Source organism: Dama dama, chromosome 6 (genome assembly GCF_033118175.1).
Source record: "Dama dama isolate Ldn47 chromosome 6, ASM3311817v1, whole genome shotgun sequence".
Lineage (NCBI taxonomy): Eukaryota > Metazoa > Chordata > Mammalia > Artiodactyla > Cervidae > Dama > Dama dama.
Genome location: NC_083686.1, coordinates 25473511 through 25494766, shown reverse-complemented (window position 1 = coordinate 25494766; position 21256 = coordinate 25473511). Strand labels below are relative to the sequence as shown.

Genomic DNA, 21256 nt, shown 5'->3' with positions numbered 1-21256 from the left:
GTGAAAGGGTTCTAACCACTGGACCACAGGGAATTCCCTAGGGCAAGTGTTTTGAGTACAAAAATAAATAAATTTCACCCTCAGGATATTCACAGACTAATGAGAGAAAAATAGAAAACACATTCTTACAATGAATAACAGAGCAATGGAAGCAATAGAGAAGACAAGCTAGTTCAGAAGAATTAGCATGATTCACAGTTGTGAAATATGTTTCACACTATTTGATTGAAATTTTTGATGATGAGGAGTTTTTTTTTGGAGAAGGGAAAGAAAGATTTTCTACATAAAATAGCCAGCATAAAGGTGTGAAATCTTGGAAAACTCTGGTGGAATTAAAGGATGACCAGAAGTCTGGATGTGACTCATGGTTGGGAGGAGGTGTGCAGCAGGGAAGGAGCTGAGGAAAATGAGGCCGGTGAGTCTATGCAGTCCTGATGGTGAAGGCTTTACATGCCAATCTAAGGAGGGTACATGAGTCTGCTCATTTTACCCCCAAACAACCCTGAAGCTGGACTTTTGTTGTTATTGTTGTTGTTGTTAGATGAGAAGATTAAGACTGAGAGTGTTTAATTGAATATGTATTTTCTTTTTCTTCTTTCTTGTCCACGTGTGGAATCTCAGTTATCCAACCAGGGACCTGAACCCACATCCTTTGCCTTGCAAATTGGATTCTTAACCACTGGACAGCCAGGTAAGTCTGAATATGTAATTTGAATGGCTAACTAAATATGTATTTTTTAAACGTTAAATAATGGCTGCTTGCAAAGTTGCTTCAGCTGTATCTGAATCTTTGCGACCCAATGGACTGTAGCCTGCCAGACTCCTCTGTCCATGGGGTTCTCTAGGCAAGAATCTTGAAGTGGGTTGCTATGCCCTTCTCCAGGGGATCTTCCCAGTCGGGGGATCTAACTCAGGTCTCCTGTGGCTTCTGCATTTCAGGCGGATTCTTTACTGCTGAGCCAGGAAAGCCCCAGATAATAGCTTAAACACAAATAATTTAAGTGTAATACAGTGTACATATGTTTAGTGTAATGTTAGCCAAATCAATACTGAAAAAACTCCATATTCACTTCTGAACTTAATCTTGAATTGGCAAAGGAATGTTCCATCTTTTTGTGATCCCCAAATGATTTTTAACCTAAAGTGAATTATTCTAGAAGAGAAAATCTTTATATCTTTGTAAAAAGAGGCTCTATTATAATTATAAAATGGATCATAATATGTGGATTCAAATGGCTTAAAAAATGTCTTATTTGAAGGAGCCTAGACTCAGTTCAGTTCAGTTGCTCAGTCGTGTCCAACTCTTTGCAACTGCATGGACTGCAGCACACCAGGCCTCCCTGTCCATCACCAACTCCCAGCATTTACTCAAACCCATGTCCATTGAGTCGGTGATGCCATCCAACCATCTCACCCTCTGTCGTCCCCTTCTCCCTCTGCCTTCAATCTTTCCCAACATCTAGGTCTTTTCAAATAAGTCAGTTCTTCGCATCAGGTGGCCAAAGTATTGGAGTTTCAGCTTCAACATCAGTCCTTCCAGTGAATATTCAGGACTGATTTCTTTAGCATGGACTGGTTGGATCTCCTTGCAGTCCAAGGGACTCTTAAGAGTCTTCTCCAACACCACAGTTCAAAAGCATCAGTTCTTTGGCGCTCAGCTTTCTTTATGGTCCAACTCTCACATCCATACATGACTACTGGAAAAACCATAGCCTTGACCAGATGGACCTTTGTTGGCCAAGTAATGCCTCTGCTTTTTAATATGCTGTCTAGTTTGGTCATAACTATTCTTCCAAGGAGCAAGCGTCTTTTAATTTCATGGCTGCAGTCACCATCTGTAGTGATTTTGGAGCCCAAGAAAATAAAGTCTGTCATCTATTTGCCATGAAGTGATGGGACTGGATGTCATGATCTTAGTTTTTTGAATGTTGAGTTTTAAGCCAACTTTTCACTGTCCTCTCACTTTCATCAAGAGGCTCTTCAATTCCTCTTTGCTCTCTGCCATAAGGGTGGTATTATCTGAATATCTGAGGTTATTTCTCCCAGCAGTCTTGATTCCAGCTTGTGCTTCATCCAGCCCAGCATTTTTCATGATGTACTCTGCATATAAGTTAAATAAGCAGGGTGACAATATACAGCCTTGATGTACTCCTTTCCTAATTTGGGACTAGAGGGGCTAGAGGGAATAAACTAGAGGGCTATTTAAATTTTTTTTCCAAAAGAAGCACACTCTTTTGACTTATATCTCTATTTGGGGTGCCTTTTTTGCAATAGTCCAGACAGCAGCTTGAGCACCATTCTTGAGCCATTAAATCTCTATTACAAGTACAATAATAGGAAGGAGGGAGGTGAGGGAGGGCAAAATGGCACACCTCCCAGCTGAATTAGTCCTACTTACGTCAGTTCCAAACAATATAATGCTTTTTAAAAAATATGTGTCACACAGTTTGTGGGATCTCAGTTCCCTGACCAGATGTTGAACTGAGGCCACAACAGTGAAAGCCAAGAACCCTAACCACTATGCAACCAGGGAACTCTTCCCCAAACAATGTGATACTTTTGCATCTATCTCCTGGGTCAGAACGTGGTGAGATGAATAGTACTACAAGTGAGTCTTTCCTGGGTACAATGAGGCTCTGACTAAAGGAAGCAGAGGTCATGTTTATTTTGATGACTGCAGAAAGGCTTCATGAGGATGGATGATGTATTTGAGAGAAGTCTTGAAGCATGCATAGGGTTTTGATTTGAAAGGATACAGGACTTCCCAGGTGGTGCTAGTGGTAAAGAATCCGCTTGCCAATGCAAGGGGCACAGGTTCAATCCCTGGTGTGGGAAGATTCCACATGCCGTGGAGAAATGAAGCATGTGTGCCACATCTATTGACTCTGTGCTCTTGAGCCCGGTGGCTGCAACAACTGAAGCCTGCACGTCCTAGAGTCTGTGATCCTCAACAAGAGAAGCCACCGCACTGAGAAGCCCATGCACTGCAGCAATGAGCAGCCCCTGCTCGCTGCAACTAGAGAAAACCTGAGCAAAGCAACGAAGACACGGGGCAGCCAAAAATAAATAAATAAAAATTTTTAAAAAGATAATAATGAAGAAAAAGATATCAATGTATAAGAAACAGGCCACAAAGTATACAATATGATAAGTTTTGATATATGTTTGCACCCATGAAACCATCATTACAATCAGGATAATGAGGATATTCATTATCCAAGTTTTCTTTTGCTGCACCATCCCAGACAAGCACACATCTGCTTTCTGTTACCATAAGTTTGCACTTGCAGAAATTTTATACAAAAGGAATCCTACGGTATCTGTTCTTTTGTGTCAGACTTCTTTCACTTTTAAATATTTAAAAATGTGTCCATCTTGTGTGTATGAATAGTTCACTCCTTTTATTTTTAGGTAGCCTTCCATGGTATGGATATACTGCAATTTGTTTATCTATTCACCCGTTGTTGAATCTTTGGGTTGTGTCCAGTTTGGCATTATCAATATTTGTGTTCAGCTCTTTATATGGATATTTTTTTCTTTTCACTTGGTGAGTGCCTAAGAGTGGAATGCTAGACCATGACAGGTTTGTATTTAACTTAAATGCCAGTTAGTCTTTTGTTTCTACCATTCCACCCAAACTGTTTTTATCAAGATCACTGATCACCTTAATGTTGCCAAGTCCAAAGGTCAGTTTTCATTCATTGTCTTACCTGCAACACTGGGTGTACAGTTGGTCTCTCCCTCCTTCTGGAAACATATTTGGTAATTAACTGTCCTTTACATGGTCTCTCTGCTTCTTCCCTTGCCCCACAATCGTGTATTGGTATTGGTCTCTCGTATTGGTATCATGTATCTTGTGTTGGTGACCAGAGGGATCCTTAAATAGGTTCAGTTACTTTTCTAGCTCCCCTTCTCGCTCAGATTTAAAGCTAAAGTAAGTCCTTCAGGAACATAGAAGATGGTGTATAACCTGACCCCACCTTACCTTTCTGGGCTCCCCTCCCCATAATGTTCTGCTTTGTCCACTCTGCCCTGGAAAGTGGCCTTGTAGCTGCCTTCATGGTGTAAAGCCTCAGGGCTTCACGCTTTCTGTTTCCTCTCTCTTAAGCACCACACGTCTGGCTCCCTTATTTTCCTCAGTTCTCTGCTCAAGTGACATCTTTTTAGGGAGGCTTTCCCTAACCCCCCGATCCTGCCTCCCACCCACACTCCTTCCTCCTGCTGTCTCCTCTTTTACCCTTATAAGCCTCTGGCATAATATGTATTCACTAGCTTAATTGTTTGTTTTTGTGTCTCTCTTTCTGCATAGATGAGTTTAATAAGGACCCTGTCTTATTCACTGCTCCATCCTCCACACTCGGAGCAATGCATGGGCCATAGGAGGTAATCAGTTAATATTTGTAGAAGGAATGAGTAAATAATTTCCAGTCTTCCAGTTCTTCGTTTGTGTGATTTGTTAAAGTAAGAACTGAGCAAAAATTTCCTCAAAATCAGTGAGTGACTAACATGCAAATTCTACGTATTGTTTCTCTCATTAGAAACCAGTGATGGTGACTGTGTTCAGAAAAGCCAGGTACCTGTCAGTCCTTTTCTAATTAAAATATTTTTAATTGTTAGATTGGCCACTGGAGGGAGCTCTTGCTTTTCTTTTTAACAAGAAGATTCTACTATTTGACTAAATACATACACAATAGGAAACTGGTATTGGAAGAAATTTTAGTTTTCATATTTTCATTGGTTCTTTTAATTTTTTATTGATTTTCATTTTCCCTCGTCTCTTTCCAGATTTGTTGTTGTTGATGTTGTTCAGTCGGGAGGTCGTGTTTGACTTTTTGTGACCCCATGGACTGCAGCATGCCAGGCTCTTCTGTTTCCCACTATCTCCCAGAGTTTGCTCAAATTCAAATTCTTTCCAGCTTTATTGTGAGTTTTATCCACAATTCCAGCGATCTTTTCCTCCTTGTTGGGTTGGCCTTTAGGCATATCTATCAATCCCAGGCTCAACAGGGACTAGTTCCACCATCTTTCTTGAATTTTTTTCTCTTAAACCACAGTAACCAAGTTCAGAAAGTCAAAGTATTTCTCAGAAACCAGCTAATGGTTTTTATGTTCTATGTGGTTACACCTAAAACCTCAAGGCAAGGTAACATTTCAGCTTTCTTGGAGTGAATGATTTTGCGTATAGAGAAGAGAGTAACCAGTTCCTTTGCAGATAGACCACTGCACATCATATCATCATTTAATGCAGTCCAGTGGTTAAGACTCTGCACTTCCACTGACGGGGACCCAAGTTCCATTCTTGGTCAGTGAGCTAAGATCTTACATGCCGTGTGATCAAAAATAAATGTATAAAAATGTAATATAAAAAATAGCAAATAAATGACAAATAAATTAATCTCATTATGGGTACCTGAAACAAAGATTTGCTTTTATGCTTTTGCCAGACTTCTTGGGTGTGCCAGCTAAACCTGATGTTGTTCACTGCCTAATTCTGTAAAAAATCTACTGTTACTGCTGGATTAATTTAGTCTGTGTAAGACTATTTATCTGATTGAGTTTGGATGATCCTGATTTTCACTGTTATTGGACTCCATTAGGAAATTTTTCCTTTTGGGTCCCCAAATCTCCTATTACCACTACATAATTTTTCCATTTTATGGGAGATAGGGTAGGCTGTGGATAGTATTTTTAAAGTGCTTACACAAGGTATAAGATTTTGGGGTCCTTTTTCAGAAGACAAGTTACAGTAAGGAGAGAAATCATGTGATATATATAAATTCCCTATTTCTTTCTTTGCTTATAAATTACACTTGCTTGCTTTTTAAAAACTTTCCATAAATTTTTAGGGAGAAAACTGTTCCTCTGTGACCCAAATGATATAACCGTTGTGGAGGGATGTCCTTGAGCATCCACAACATCAAGGATTCTATTTTTTTCAGAAAATAAATGAAAATGATGAGAATACTTCTCTCTACTCCCCTGGAAGTTCTCCTGATTATATCCTCTTAGACTCAGTTACAAATGGAATAACATTCCCTCTTTTGTCTGTCCCCAACCTAAGGGACCCACAGGGGTAACCAGACAATTGGAAATTTCCACTTTCAGGCTGAAAGATGGAGTAATGTGAGAACTACCTGGACATTACTTGGCATCACACTTGATGGAGAATAAAGAAAGAATGAAACTTTTTTGAAGTCTTCCAATTTTCATCTCACGTTATCAAAATTATGAGAAGCCCAGAGAAATGGGCTTCTCATATTTCAGCAGTCGTAAACTAGTTCTGTGGTTTATCTTAAAATACAAATACATTTTTTAAAGCAGTCCAGGGGGCATCAATGTAGAAGGTGACCTGTTTGAGATATCCATTTAGCAAAAACTGTGGTGTACTGGGCAGAAAGCTAAAAAGGGATAGTGTTTGGGTGTGCATTAGTCACTCAGTCATGTCTGACTCTTTGGGAGCCCATGGACTGTATAGACTGTAGCCTTCCAGGCTCCTCTGTCCATGGAATTCTCCAGGCAGGAATACTGGAGTGGGTTGCCATTTCCTTCTCCAGGGGATCTTCTTGACCCAGAGATCGAACCCAGGTCTCCTGCATTGTAGGCAGATTCTTTACTGTCTGAGCCACATGGGAGTCCCAGTGTTTGGGGAGCCCTTCGAGAAATCTTAGAGATCATAATCTCTTATGCTTCAGCGGTTAAAGAAGAAGCCATGAGACTTAGCGCCACAGTCCATGAGTGGCAGGACCAGAAATTTCTTCTAGTCTCTTGATTTTGAGGCTCTTCGTTGTCCTTCCATCTGAAAGTTTTCTCCTAGTGTTAAAAGTCTGTGTTGGGGGATATAGGAGATAATCATAAAGATAATAGCAGCTAATACTTATTGATTAAAATTTTAAAAGTATATGTAACTTGCATCATTTGGGTTCTCTGGCAGGCACTGAGACAGAATCAGATGTGCAAGAGGTGTATTGTTGGTGACCTTTATAAGAATAAAAGTGGGAGGGAACAGAATTGGGGAGAGACTGTCTCAGACTGGGATGCAGATCTGCCAAAGTTTTAGTCAGTCCATTGGGGAGCTCCTGATGAAAGCTGCCCATCTGGCGGAAATGATAGGGTTCTAGTATTCCTTCTATACTCAGTCATCGCCTGGAGGCTGCCCAATGAGAGCATGGCCTCAGCTCAAAATCTGGGATAAGTCCACGGTTCTGCAGCTGTAGGTGGTCAGCTAACCACCCTTATTGGGGCTAAATAACAAGTTCTTCATTGTTGTTGGTTCTTTTCCTTGGCTGTGCTGCTTAGCATGTGGGATCGTAGTTCCCGATCAGGGATCAAACCTGCGCCCCCTGCATTGGAAGCATGGAGTCTTAACCCTTGGACCACCAGGAAAGTCCTGCAAGTTCTCTGTTGAAGGGTAACCCAAGCAGCACACCTCCATGGCTGCCATATAACCCAAGTGGCCCAAAAGATCTGTTTTCTGGAGTTACCTTCAATATCCAAATAAAGTGACCTAAGTCCTGGTTCCCTCAATTACAAAAAGTTTAAAATCTAATTATAGAGTCCCAGGCAGGCTGGCATTTAAAACTGAGTGTTACACACCAGTGATTTAAAGCTGACTATCAGTCCTGGGTGTTCATTGGAAGGACTGATGTTGAAGCTGAAACTCCAATACTTTGGCCATCTGATGCGAAGAGCTGACTCAACTGAAAAGACCCTGATGCTGGGAAAGATTGAGGGCAGGAGGAGGAGGGGACGACAGAGGATGAGATGGTTGGATGGCGTCACCAACTCAATGGACATGGGTTTGGGTGGACTCCGGGAGTTGGTAGTGGACAGGGAGGCCTGGCGTGCTGCGGTTCATGGGGTCACAAAGAGTCGGACACGACTGAGCGACTGAACTGAACGGAACTGATCCCACTATAGGAGATTTCTCACTGATGTTCTATACCTTTATTATTGCAACCTGCTGTCATTTTTTTTTTTTAAGATTTTCTTTTTTGATGTGGACCATTTTCTAGAAGTCTTTATTCAATTTGTTACAATATTGCTTCTGCTTTATGTTTTGCTCTTTTGGCTGCAAGGCATGTGGGATCTTGGCTCCCTAACCAGGGGCTGAGCCTGCACCCCCTGCATTGGAAGGCAAAGTCTTAACCACTGGACTGCCAGGGAAGTCCCCCTGCTGTCATTTTTATAGCAGGCTTTGACTCCCATCTCCTTTGGCCTCTCTTTTTGCTGTTCTAGGATTCCCAACCCCCTCCCTGCCTGTCAGAGGTAATTTCTGTTTCCTTATTATTTGGGGAAATTTAGCTGACTTTCACTTTAAATTCCATTCCATAAAAACCCCCAGCCAGTCTTGCCCTAATCAAAAGCCCCATACCAGAGACATTTGCTAGGAGATACGTTCTGATGGTTTTAATATGGTAGAAGTGATTGCTGGCATCTCTCTTTTTAAGTAACATGTTATTTCCTCTCTGTTAATGATTTACCTTGACATTTCTCCTCTCACATGAACAGATTGTGATACTAGTTCCCTTTTCTGGAGGAAGTCTACTCAAATGGTGACGGGAAGCTGATAGTAGGTGGTTGGGCCTACTTGGTCCCACACACTACACAGAAGGCCTCATTCCCTGGAGATAGAGGTACCAGCAAATTTTCCTTTTGGTTGTTGTTGTTTTTTTTTGTAAAACAAATTCCTTATGAAAACAGTCTGCTTGAAGCAGTAAAGTGAAATAGCATATTTAAAGGATAAGATTTTAAAAATTATATAGCAAATTTTATAGTATTACAAATTTTGTATAGTATTACCTGATATCTTTCCCTCTAATCCTTTACCAATTTGTCCCAGTTCGCAATCTCATTCACAGACCTTGACTTGATTACTCATTTGTGATTCACTTTCCTCCCTAAAATACAGGGTCAAACTGCAGCCTGGAAGTTTGGTGCAAAATGCCTCAGGAGATCTTTTAGCTCGGTGACTGCCTAGGAGCTAATTAACTCTTTGTAAGGAAGCTTGCTTGTTTTCCTTTCTCACCTAATTTCATCCTCTCTATACCAGCAAAAAAAAAAAAAAAAAAAACCACCAAATTGACCATATTATCCCCTGAAGGAGGAAATGGCAACCAAATCCAGTATTCATGCCTGGGAAATCCCAAGGATAGAGGAGCCTGCTAGGTTATGGTACACAGAGTCACCAGTCAGATATGACTGAGCAACCAAACAATAACACCATAGAGGACTGTGCCCACATAAATGGCGACCAACTGTTGCAGAAAGTGACTGACTGAATGAGGGCACGTGTCCATCCCTCCCAGGTGGGGAAGTCTCACTTTTTCCACAGGAAATCAGGATGTGACACAGGGTGACCTGACAAGTGCATTGAGTGAAGCTGACTGTATCAATCGCTGACTTCGGGTTTATAGTACCTCTTCAGTTCTTTCTTATTTTTCAGATGAAATATGTTATAAATACTCTCAATACATCTACCCCATAGGATGCACACACCCCACTTTAGAAAGCATTACAACAGAGAGCCTGGGGAGAGGATGTCATTTCACTAAGGGTAGTAAGGGAAATGACAGGGTATTAAGTAAGGTGGTGGTCTTCTGTGACTTATGCTTTGAAAGGATCAAGAGAAAAGTTGAGAAAAAGAAGCAGAAAAGAGGAAGCTATCGAGGTGGCCTAGGAAGGAGACAATGATGGCCCGGACGATGGAATTAAAATACAGATAAAGAAAACTGGTTAGGTGGGCTTTTGGTTTCATTTCTCCAACCTGTTTCTTCTTCTTTTTTTTTTTTTTCCTTTTTATTTATTTATTTTTTCATTTATTTTTATTAGTTGGAGGCTAATTACTTCACAACATTGCAGTGGGTTTTTGTCATACATTGACATGAATCAGCCATGGAGTTACATGTGTTCCCCATCCCGATCCCCCCTCCCACCTCCCTCTCCACTCGATTCCTCTGGGTCTTCCCAGTGCACCAGGCCCGAGCACTTGTCTCATGCATCCCACCTGGGCTGGTGATCTGTTTCCCTATAGATAATATACATGCTGTTCTCTCGAAACATCCCACCCTCGCCTTCTCCCACAGAGTCCAAAAGTCTGTTCTGTACATCTGTGTCTCTTTTTCTGTTTTGCGTATAGGGTTATCATTACCATCTTTCTAAATTCCATATATATGTGTTAGTATGCTGTAATGATCTTTATCTTTCTGGCTTACTTCACTCTGTATAATGGGCTCCAGTTTCACCCATCTCATTAGAACTGATTCAAATGAATTCTTTTTAACGGCTGAGTAATATTCCATGGTGTATATGTACCACAGTTTCCTTCCAACCTGTTTCTTCAGTCCTGGAAACATCTCTCTGTGTGCATGAGATGTGAAACACATTCTGTTGTGAAGAAGTGAGCAGAGGTAAACGGTTGGGACTGGCAGTGGGGACTTTCTATGCATCAAGATCTAGGCTGGGCCTGTTTCTCAAACACTCCTGGAGGAGGAACCTGGCGCACAGGGAGGTCAAAAGTGCACTTGGACCATGGTCATACAGCTAATAAATGGTGGGCTTCTGACCTTAACCCAGATATCTCAGAAGCCACAATCTTCTCTCTTTTCACAGTAGCCTTTGAGGGCTTTGTCCTGTCACCATCAGCAGCTGCTAGCTGCCCAAACATCACACCTGTCTGGTCTATCAAGTGGACCTCAAATATACAAAGCTGACAGTCTCTGTCCACTCCCAACTTTCTAAAGACTCCACACTGCATAATACTTTCAGCCCAAGTTTCCTGGACTCTAGAATAACCTATCCTATATTTGGGTCTCTGTAACTTCTTGAGGCTTTATAAAATCTAAACATATATAGTTTTAGGGTATGGAAAAAGAGTTGGGACACTTATGGTCTCTTGGATATATGTCTTATTGGAATGGTATTGCCCTTGAGGATTAGGAAATAAATTGCATTCCATATAACTCTTGTAGGTCAATGTTGTTATAAGGTATAGTGTCAAATTTTCTGTGAAGTTATTGTCTCCAAAGAGCCCTTTAAAGAGCTTCCATGTATTTATCTCAATTACACCTTATTTGAGATGAAAGCAAATGAATAAGGACACATGAGAATTACTGTTAAACATGTAATAGTTGAGGCACATATTCACGACATTAAAAAAATCAAGACTTTTTTCTGATCAATGGTCCATTTAATGATAGCATTGTCTTTTTAAAAATTTTCAAAAATTAATTCTTATAGAGTATAGCTGCTGATAGCATTGTCTTAACAAAGAAAATATTTCAAAGTACAGAGTATAGATGTCAATACTGCTTTGAATTAATATTTGCTTAGCGCATATATGTATACATATAAATGATATATATATGTCACAGCTAACTAAGTCAAAACATGTAGTCTTTGGGTATTAGTGATACACTGACCACTTTAGCAGTAAGATGCAAGGTAACTGGGTCAAACTCTCAGATTATGGAACATTTCGATTTTTCGGGGGAGTTACATGAAAGGAGCTAAGAATCTCATGACTAGTTAAGACGCTGTTTGGGATCACCACTGGGCAACACTGAAAATCATCTGCAGTGTGAGAAACTAGACAGGGTTAAATTCTGGCCTGACATCCTCTCTTATGCAGTGCTTGAAACTCCCTCTTTAAGAGGGCTTCCAAGCCCTGCAGAGGCTCGCTGGGCACTATCCATGCCTCCACTAGCAGGATTCACTGGTCCCTCTAGCACTTGGTGACTTAATACACTCTTCAGGCGAGCTGGTGTGGTGATTGATAATCACAATATTCACAAACTCGGAAACAAGTCAAACTGACAGTGAAATTCACATTTTCCTAAAATGAGTTTTCAAAAGGATCTTGGTGACTTTCTTGTCAGATCTTGGAAAACTGAGGCTTGTCAGGAACGGCACTGAAGGAATTTTTATATTCTGTGGGGAAAGGTTAGACACCGCTTGGTCTCCAAAGTGCCTTTCCATTGGTAAGATTCTATGGTTCCAGGCATCCTGTATATTTAATTGAAAACAGTTTAGAATGTCCACAAATGATTTAAGTGTTTCCTTCTTATCCGTTCGAAAGGCCAAGTTGACATCCTGTCACAATAAAACAAGGATGCATCCCCAGAACAAAACATGTTGATCATGTACAATATCTCTTACTGTGCTGAGAAGCTGCAATGACCGAGATTAAAGCTGTTTAACACACACTCAAAAAAGAAAAAAGAAAAACAACAAGGATGTTGCGTCACCGTCAGTCCTTGAATTGAAAACGGCCTGAAGATAATGAATAAAAGATGTTACCAGGGTTAGACTACATGGAGTAGTCAATTAACTCCTCCTGCTTTGAGGAGATGGTCTATTGTCCTCTTACCTGTAACAACTGCAATTAAATGATTCAGCACCTAGTTCCACAGTATATTAGGCTTGGTGGCAGATTCAGGGAAATAAACTGTGCCCCTTACCCTCAAGGAGCTGACAACCTTGTTGGAGAATTAAAATGAACAAGCAAAAAAATAGAAAGTAATGAAGTGCTCCCTGTATGGTATTGAACACCAGTGAAACAGGAGTCTTAAAAAAATCCAAGTGGAAAGATTTTGTTGCAGAGGCAGGATGAAAATGACCCTTGAAGACTGGATCAAGCGAGTCCGTGTGAGGGGAAGGAGATATTTCCATGGGGTGTTGGGGGAAGAGTGCGAAAGCTGTAGACCCAGGTGAGGCAGGATGTGACCTGTGTGGTAGAGGGTGCGGACACTGAACCGTGGGAGGATGGTGGGGAGCTGGCTTGACTGAAGCAAAGGGAACAGGAAGGAATGAAGCAGTCGGCGTGGGCAGGCGAGATGGAGTCCCACGGCCTCAACACCAGATGGAAGGTTCTGAAAGCCAAGTGCTAGGGGTCTTCAGTGGTGACGCCCCCCGGGCCCTCCCCGTCCCCAGAGGAATAACCGGCATGAATCTCTCAGATACACTGTATATGAGGCCCTCAGGCTGATGCAAATACAGATGCTGACAGCTACAGCAGCTTGGCAAGGCCCAGCTCGACTCCAAACTGCTTTGCTTGTCAGCACGCTGGCCAGGCTGGGGGGCCTGCTGACCTGGGCCTCAGGATGTTCTCTGGAGGCCTGGGAAGCCTGCAGCTGCTCTCCCAGGCAGCTGTTGTGTGTGGGCTGTAGCTGTGAGGACATTTGTCCAGATGTGGGTGTTGCTAAGACTGTGGGCTTAAGCATGAGGAAATTCAGTTGGTCGGAGGTGGAAGAACAAAGACAAACTATAGCCTCTAACAACTGTTCACATTTGGATTTTGAAAAGCAATTTTCTAGATTTAATTACAAGTACAAAATAATGTTGTAAATTTGCTAGTCAGATCAACAAGCTTTTGTATTAAGATGCATCCCTTTCAGGATTTATTTCAGTTAGTTTAAAAGAACCTGTTTAACACAAGATAGTGGTTGATGAAGTGGGAGTTCATGTAGTCTTCTTTTGAGAAGAACGTTGAGATCTTTTAACTTTTGAAACTTTCTTGGTTTTTTGATATTTTTTCCCTTTCTTTTGCTTTTTCTTCTGGTTGACCTGTGAGGAGACAGCAAAAAAAAAGGGGGGGGGTAGTGTTTCTCTATCTTACCATTTTTCCTTCCTTATAGTATATTTGGACTCTCTAGACTGTGGTCTTTATTTATCCTCATAACCAGTTTAAAGTTGCATCACTCTCAGAGAGGCTCCTTTTGATTCTATTTCAGTGATTTTGATGAAGATGCAATAGCCTTCTAATTGGTTTTCTTTTGCCTATTTTCTTGGCTATCCCCACTCCAATCTTGCTCATGACCCACCTCTACCAACTGTGGGGCTTCCCAGGTGGCACAGTGGTAAAGAATCCGCCTGCCAATGCAGGAGATGCAAGAGACCTGGGTTCAGTCTCTGGGTCGGGAAGATCCCCTGGAGTAGGAAATGGCAACTGACTCCAGTATTCTTGCCTGGAAAATTCCATGGACAGAGAAGCCTGGTGGGGTACAGTCCATGGGGTTGCAAAGAGTCAGACACGACTGAATGACTATCGTTTCCTGAGAGGTTGGATTATCATCCGGTTTTTACAGACAAGGAGATGGAGGCTCGGAGCGGGTGACTTGGCCAAAGTTGCACAGCTGGTATGTGCCAGAATGGCTCCTCTGTCAGAGTCCAGAACCAAGCTCCCAACTACATATGCTGTGGTCCTCTTCCAACTTAACCCCTCGGCATTTCAAACAGGATTCCTCTGGCTTTGTCCTGGTCTACTTTTCTGCCTCAGTCCCTTCATTTCCTCCACACAAACTCAAGCCATATTATTCAAGGTTCCCCGAGCACAGTGAGCTCTCTCATGATCCTAGTCTTTTTTTTCTCATGCTCTCCTTACCCTCCCAGTGAACTACTTATCCTTCAAGATCCAGATCAAATCACCTGATATGAAAAGTCTTCCTTAACACCTTCTCCTTGTCCCCCTCCTCTGGCAAAGTTACTCTTTCCTCTATTATGTTCAAGATTCTTGTACATATCTTTATTTTATATTTTCCATGTTGTACTATAATTAATTGTTAGCGAATCTGCTACAGCAGGAAAGGACTTTATCTCATTACCTATTTTGGGGGGGGGGGGCAGGGGGAAGCTATGTCATGAGATAGTTCCCTGACCAGGGATTGAACCTGGGCCCTGGCAGTGAAAGTGTTGAGTCCTAACGACTGGACCACCAGCGAATTCCCTATCCTCACGATCTACCATTCAATATGCATGTACTATATTGGATAAGAAAGACAAACTCCCTACCCACATGGGACACACATTCTAGTGGGACAGACAGACAAGTGATACCACAAGCAGGAATACAATTCCACATTCTAGGGGAAAAAATGGTAGCACAATAACATGAGTGAAACATGTAACCTTAAAGGCGCTCCATAATTCTTTGACTTCCAAAGTTAGTTTCTAAAAGAAAGCAAATCTTGTTCCTTTTTCACCCACCTGTTTCTCCCACTTTTTAATCAGTTCTTTCACTTCTGGTAAATCTGGGTTTAGGCAGGCTTGATCCCCATTCTTCATTGTAGCACTACCAAAGAAACAGCAACAAGTTTTTGGTTTTTTCTTTTACTTTTAAGATTTTTTTTTTTTACTTTTAATGATTCAAATGCTTTCTCTTATCCACAGAATTCAATTCCCCAATTAAAATATATTTGTAGCATCTGGGACTTCAGTCTTTTTCCTGTCTTTTCATCTTTTTAAGTGACTGAGGGGACTTAGATACATTTCTAGGACAGCATATAACTCTAAATTTAAAAAAGCCAACAGATATATGCAATGGGAGAACTTATATCAAAGGATAATATTGGTTCTGTTATGCTAGAAAAAGCTATTTATGTTTAAGTGAAAATATAAAATAGAAAAGTTGCCAATATACCTACTTTCCTCCCCAAACAATGAAAATGAGCATGAATTTTACTAAATTTTCTAGTAAAACAACTTAAAACATAATAAAATATTTTCCTAAGACAAGATTAATGGACTGGTTGAATCTTTAAAATTACATCAGACTCTCCAGGAATAATTTAAGGACTTTTTTCTTTAATTTCTGTCTAATCTAAGAATAAAAGGAGTCATTCTATACATCATCCTTGATTTAGGCTTCAGAAAAACTTGAAATATGCATATCTTTAACCTAGCCTGGAATTCTAGGCTCCCTGCAGCAGCCCAGGTCGGGAGGATCCCTGGTTCTCCAGTATTCTTGCCTGGAGAATTTCATGGGCAGAGGAGTCTAGTGGGGTACTGTCCATGGGGTCACAAAGACTCAGACACGACTGAGTGAATAACACACACATCTTTAACCTAACAATTCTAATCTCTAGAAAGATATTAATATAGGAGAGAATTAAAGACATAATATTGATACAGTAACAGTTTGTTTTTAATAGCAAAAAAATTGGAAATAACTTAGATTTAGGTATTGGTCATATAGATTATGGTATGTCCATATAATAGAATAAAATTTGATCATTAAAAATGACATTATTAGGAAAAATGATGTTATTACACAAGACTTACTGACAGGAAAAGTTCATGATATAGTGCTAATGAAAAAGCAGCTTACGAAAATGTATATGGTATATGATTTTGTTTTTGTGTACATATATTGTGTATATAAATATATGTATATGTATGTATATGTTTTGTATCTATATATGTACACACAAAACAAAAGTGTGTATATATACCAAAAGAATGACACTACTTATGACTGGATGGTAGAATTTAAGAGAATTTTTAATTTCTTCTTTTGGGTAATTTATATTAAACATTTTCTTCAATGAACACATAATACTTTGGTAATATATCATCCTTGGTTCCTTATCTCTACCAGAAATTGCTTATTTTTTTAGAAGAAAAGAAAGAAGTATACCAGATTTACGGAGGGGCAACCATCTGCATTTTAAGTGTCTGAATGGGCAAGTATTCCCCCAGTAGTACTCACATTAAATTTAATGCTGGACATGTGTTGAATGAGTTTTTACTTACATGATTTCAGTTTTCTCACAAGAAGGGCTTGGAGCAAATTGTTTAAGGTCCTTTAAGGATTTTGGATGGATCATCCCTTGGCTGGTTTTGATGCAGGAACAGCGTCCATTCTTTACTGCTGGGATTCCTAAGGGAAAAACAGAGGGTAGAAAACATCAATTGAAAGCTATGTCTTCATTTAGGTGATACACTAAAATGATACATTTGACTTAGTAATGACTATTACTATCATCTACTGAGTTTCTTTCAATCATTACCACAAGATTTTCAAGTAGGTGTTATCTCCATGGTGTTATACCCATGAGATTCTCCAGGCAAGAATACTAAAGTGGGTAGCCATTCCCTTCTTCAAGGGTTCTTCTTACTGGGAGGATCCCATGGACAGAGGAGCCTGGCGGGCTACAGACCATCGGGTCTCAAAGAGTTGGACATGACTGAGGGACTAACACTTCCACTTCATATCATATTTTACAACCTTAGGAAAAGAGATTTTTAAAATATTCAATAAATGCCAATCATAGGTCAGACACATGTATACCTAATTCATGTGTGCCATGCAGACCATAGCTTCTCAAACACCTCCCAAAGCCATTTTTTAATCTGACCTTAGTGAAATGGAGTTGGTGTTGGTTTCAGTAAAAAGTTACTTATAGTAACTAATTACCACTAATCCTAATCTTCCCCACTGCCTTGGTTTTCAGTAGTGCTTTAAACTTTTAAAAACTCTTTAAAATACACTATTTTCATTCCTTAATTTTTTCATTTAGTAGTAGGTAGAAAAAGCATAACTATACAATCTCCATTTTACAGCTGAGGGAACTGAAGTCTAGAAAAGCTCATTAGAAAGAAAGAAAGTGAAATCGCTCCACTGTGTGCGACTCTTTGAGACCCCGTGGACTGTAGCCTACCAGGCTCCTCTATCCATGGGATTCTCCGGGCAAGAATACTGGAGTGGGTTGCCATTTCCTTCGCTAGAGGATCTTTCCCACCCAGGGGTCGAACCTGGGTCTCCTGCATTTCAGGCAGACGCTTTACTCTCTGAGCCACCAGGGAAGCAGAAAAGCTCATTAATTTGCCACAAATAACAAAGGTAGTTAGTAAAGGTTGTTCCTGAGGAACAAGCTCTCTGATTATCAGACACTTAATTGGTTAATCACAGACATACTTATCAACAAACTCTGTCAGGCTGGCAAAAATTATTGAGGAGACAAAGTCTCCCGTCTCATTACCAAACAGTGCAACAAACATTTACTGAACACCTACTGCATGCCAGGAATTCACACACATAAACCGAGACTTGTATTTGACCTGGCAGGTCCATCCAATATATGAACTTTGGATAACTGCCCACAAGTGACTCACATCACATTCTGATGCATGCAAAGCAATGCAAATCAAAAGGCTTTTATAGCAATTAACACCTCTGACTTTACCAATTTAATATAATTCATAATCCCTTACCTTGAACTCCAGTCAGAGTCAGGAAGATGATACCCAAAAGGAGATGAGCACCCCTTTTCTTCATATTGGTAGAGTGAAATAACTCCTGTATTTGTTCTAGTGAGTCACTCCTTTATTAGCTTTTAAGCCTGAGAAAGTCTTTAGAGAACATGCTGTTTGAAATAATATTTATTTAGGAAATCCATTTCCCTCCTAAAATCTGATTGGCTGGTGGTCTCAGCTGATCCAGCTAAACTGGCTACAAACTTAACTGTGCTAGGGGAAACCCTACTCTCCTATCCAAGGGAATTTCTGCATAGTTTATTTCTTTCCATTTCACATAAATGGGTAGTTTATAGTAAGAGATGTGAAACCATCAACATTAGCAGCCTTCAGCACACACACAGTGGTTCACCGGGATGAAGGATAATTTATATAATGAGTATAAAAAAATTATACAAAAAGGGTTGGAAATGTTTTCAGATGGAAAACATGAAAGTCCAGATAAGCAAAACACTCTTCAAATTTTCTTGCTATTTGTAGAATATCTTTATGTATAATATATGGCCATATTTATTTTTTCTAATATTGCCTACCCAACAATCTTAAACTATCAAAATACATTTTAATGTATTAACTCAGGGACTAGGTAATTTTCTACTTTGGTAAGTTCATTTTGTTTTTATATGATTGCTGCTACAGATTATTATTATTTTTTAATGGTTAGATTAGTTAGAATAATGGATCATTTGAAAATAGACAGTTGGTACTACATTGAACTTAAAAACCTCTGTGTATCAAAGAAAAGAATCAACAGGGTGAAAAGGCAACCTGTGGAATGGGAGCAAACAATTGCAAATCATATACCTGATAAGGAGTTTATAAAGAAGATACATAAATGGCCGATTAATACATGTATAAAGTTCAACATTACTAATTGAAAGTCAAAGTGCTAGTTGTTCACTCCTGTCCAACTTCATTGTGACTCCACGGACTGTAGCCCGCCAGACTCCTCTGTCCATGGAATTCTCCAGGCGAGAATACTGGAGTGGGTAGCCATTCCCTTCTTGGGGGGTTCTTCCTCACTCAGGGATGGAAACCTGGGTCTCCTGCATTTTGGGCAGATTCTTTATCAGGTCACGAGTCATTGTTAATATCTAGGAATTTTTAGCACCCCAAGAACCAATTATTGTCCCCTTGAGGGCAACCCTTCCTCCCCCACATTGAGAATGCATGCTGTAGAGTGTGAGGGGAACAGATATCAGCATTTTCTGTTACATGATGCACATTTTTGAGCTGGTTTCTAGACGGATTATTGTGCTTAAATACAATATTAAGAATTCTTTTCGAAGAAAACTTGTGGTGAACTTTGACACAGCTTACTCATTTGGTTGTGCTTAATTTTGGTAACAACTGTGACATGGGTAGGGTGGAGCTGGGTTCTGGTCCCAGCTTTGCTACTTGAAGTATGTGTGACAAAGTTTGTGAGCTTCACTTCCCTCAGTTGAGAAAACTGTTACTGATCTCACAGTATTGAGATCAGAACGGCAGAAATGAACAGACATGAACGGCAACAAGGAATTTCAACTGCAAAATACCACAGAGCTAGTGACCATTTTTTTTCTAGCAAGGAAAGTTAGGTGGAAACTTCTTAGAATAAAGATCAAGGCCCAGAATGGTCTGCCCATGCCCAAATCTCTTCTTGCATCACTCTCTACTCCATCAACTCTCCTTTTCTTCCTTCATTTCCTCAGAGGGGCAATGCTCCTTTCCTATCACACGGTTTTTACTCGTGCTGTTCCCTGCCTGGCACGTGAACAGATGCCTGGCATCTACCTCCCTACCCTACTGCTTACCCACCTTAGATTCTCAGGTTGGCATTTCCCCTGGGGAGACTTCCCTGATACCCAGACTTGGTCGGGTCCCCTACCATGCCATTTCGTGGCACTACGTGCTTCTCATTCAAATGCCATGCGAGGTAATGTTAGTAATAACGTTATCAGCCATCCTATGGTTAACATCTTCCTTCCCACGTGGCGCTAGTGGTAAAGATCCAGCCTGCCAATGCGGGAGACTAAAAGACGTGAGTTCAAACCCTGGGTCAGGAAGATCCCCTGGAGGAGGGCATGGTAACCCACTCCAGTATTCTTGACTGGAGACTCCTATGGACAGATGAGCCTGGTGGACTCCAGTCCATAGCGTCGCAAAGAGTCAGACACCACTGAAGCGACTTAACACACACCACCACTAGAACAAGGAAGGCCTGCGAGGGCCCACACCTGCGTGCAGGGTCGAGCACGGTGCCCGTAGGCATCCAGTTAACCAGCGCGCAGCTGCGAAGGAACCAGAGAGCGAACCGAGGCTCCGGCCCGGGCTCCGTACTGCGCCTGCCTGCGAGGTGCAGCCGGGCTCTACCAGCCTGAGCGCACTGCGCATGCCCAGCCAGTCAGCTTCCAGAACCTTCAGTGGGGAGGCTGCAGTCACAGCCGGAGCGTCTTGCGCCGCTCGTGGCCGTGTTGGGTGTTTCTGCTGCTTCCGCTGCTCCCGCCGAGAGGCACGTCGTCGAGGGGAAAGGTAGTGGTTGTGCGCCTCGGCTCTCTGCCCTGTCCCCCCTTGTGTATCATCCCTCTTCCAACCCGAGGGGGCCACGCTTCCCCGGCGGACGCCGGGAGCGGGGTCCGGTTTGCAGCCTCGGCGCGTGGCTTCGGCTGAGGCCGCAGGGAACGTTGGCCTCGGAGGGGCCTGGTCACGGGGCGGAAGCCTAGGAGGGTCGTTCGGCCTTGGGCCTTGGTGACTGGGGCAGAAGACTTCTGAATAAGAGGAGGGGGCGTTGGGGTCAGTGAGGAGTCACTCGAGGCCCCCCGTCATATTTTTGTTTTTATCCGGAGGTGGTGAACTTTCTCCGGGGCTTTAACGTGTTTGGCCTGAGGGCTGGACTCGCCGCCCTCAGAGTAGGCCCGTACCTCCCTTGTTTCCCAGGCCTCCTGTGGGAAATTGTCCTGAAAATTTGGAAAGTAAAACATGTTTCTGACTGAAAAACCCCAGCGAAGCGGCGTTTATGGCTCGATGGGGTATTTAGGAGAAACAGAAACCCAGAAGAGGACCTTGCTGGCAGTTCTCACAGCCTTGGGAAGGGAGCCAAGGATTTTCAAAGCCTTCGAAACCGATAGATAATTCCCAGTTTCCCTTTGGATAGAGCTTTAACCTCCTTTGAGTCGGAAAAAACCTCCAGTTCCTGTCCCGGGGGAACCAAGTGCTCTGTCACCCTCCCGAGCAGAGCAGGGTTTTGTCT

General features: G+C 41.6%; 2 protein-coding genes across 6 annotated transcripts in view; one reads left to right on the top strand and one right to left on the bottom strand.

Annotated features, from left to right (window-relative positions):
• ART3 (ADP-ribosyltransferase 3 (inactive)) overlaps nucleotides 1-21256 on the top strand; it is a 146376-nt gene that overhangs the window by 2103 nt on the left and 123017 nt on the right. For 3 of the 5 annotated variants that reach the window (XM_061145765.1, XM_061145761.1, XM_061145762.1), the window contains exons 2-3: nucleotides 622-691; nucleotides 8509-8633. The gene's annotated coding sequence lies outside the window, so the exon portion shown is untranslated. The remainder of the gene's footprint in view (nucleotides 1-621; nucleotides 692-8508; nucleotides 8634-21256) is intronic. The other 2 variants (XM_061145767.1, XM_061145766.1) reach the window with 1 other exon arrangement.
• CXCL9 (C-X-C motif chemokine ligand 9) lies at nucleotides 13262-18223 on the bottom strand. The gene is made up of 4 exons (XM_061145757.1): nucleotides 17986-18223; nucleotides 16525-16651; nucleotides 14980-15064; nucleotides 13262-13560 (listed from the first exon to the last, which is right to left on the bottom strand). Exons 1-4 carry the CDS (start codon nucleotides 18047-18049, stop codon nucleotides 13456-13458), a joined length of 381 nt encoding a protein of 126 aa, XP_061001740.1. The 5' UTR covers nucleotides 18050-18223; the 3' UTR covers nucleotides 13262-13455.

Excerpts from the sequence above, each read along its gene's own strand:
- CXCL9 (XM_061145757.1), bottom strand. The coding sequence starts at position 18,049 with ATGAAGAAAAGGGGTGCTCATCTCCTTTTGGGTATCATCTTCCTGACT. Across the intron at positions 16,652-17,985 it reads GACTCTGACTGGAGTTCAAG|GAATCCCAGCAGTAAAGAAT; the intron begins GTAAGGGATTAT and ends TTTTTCCCTTAG. Across the intron at positions 15,065-16,524 it reads TGTGAGAAAACTGAAATCAT|TGCTACAATGAAGAATGGGG; the intron begins GTAAGTAAAAAC and ends TTTCTTTGGTAG.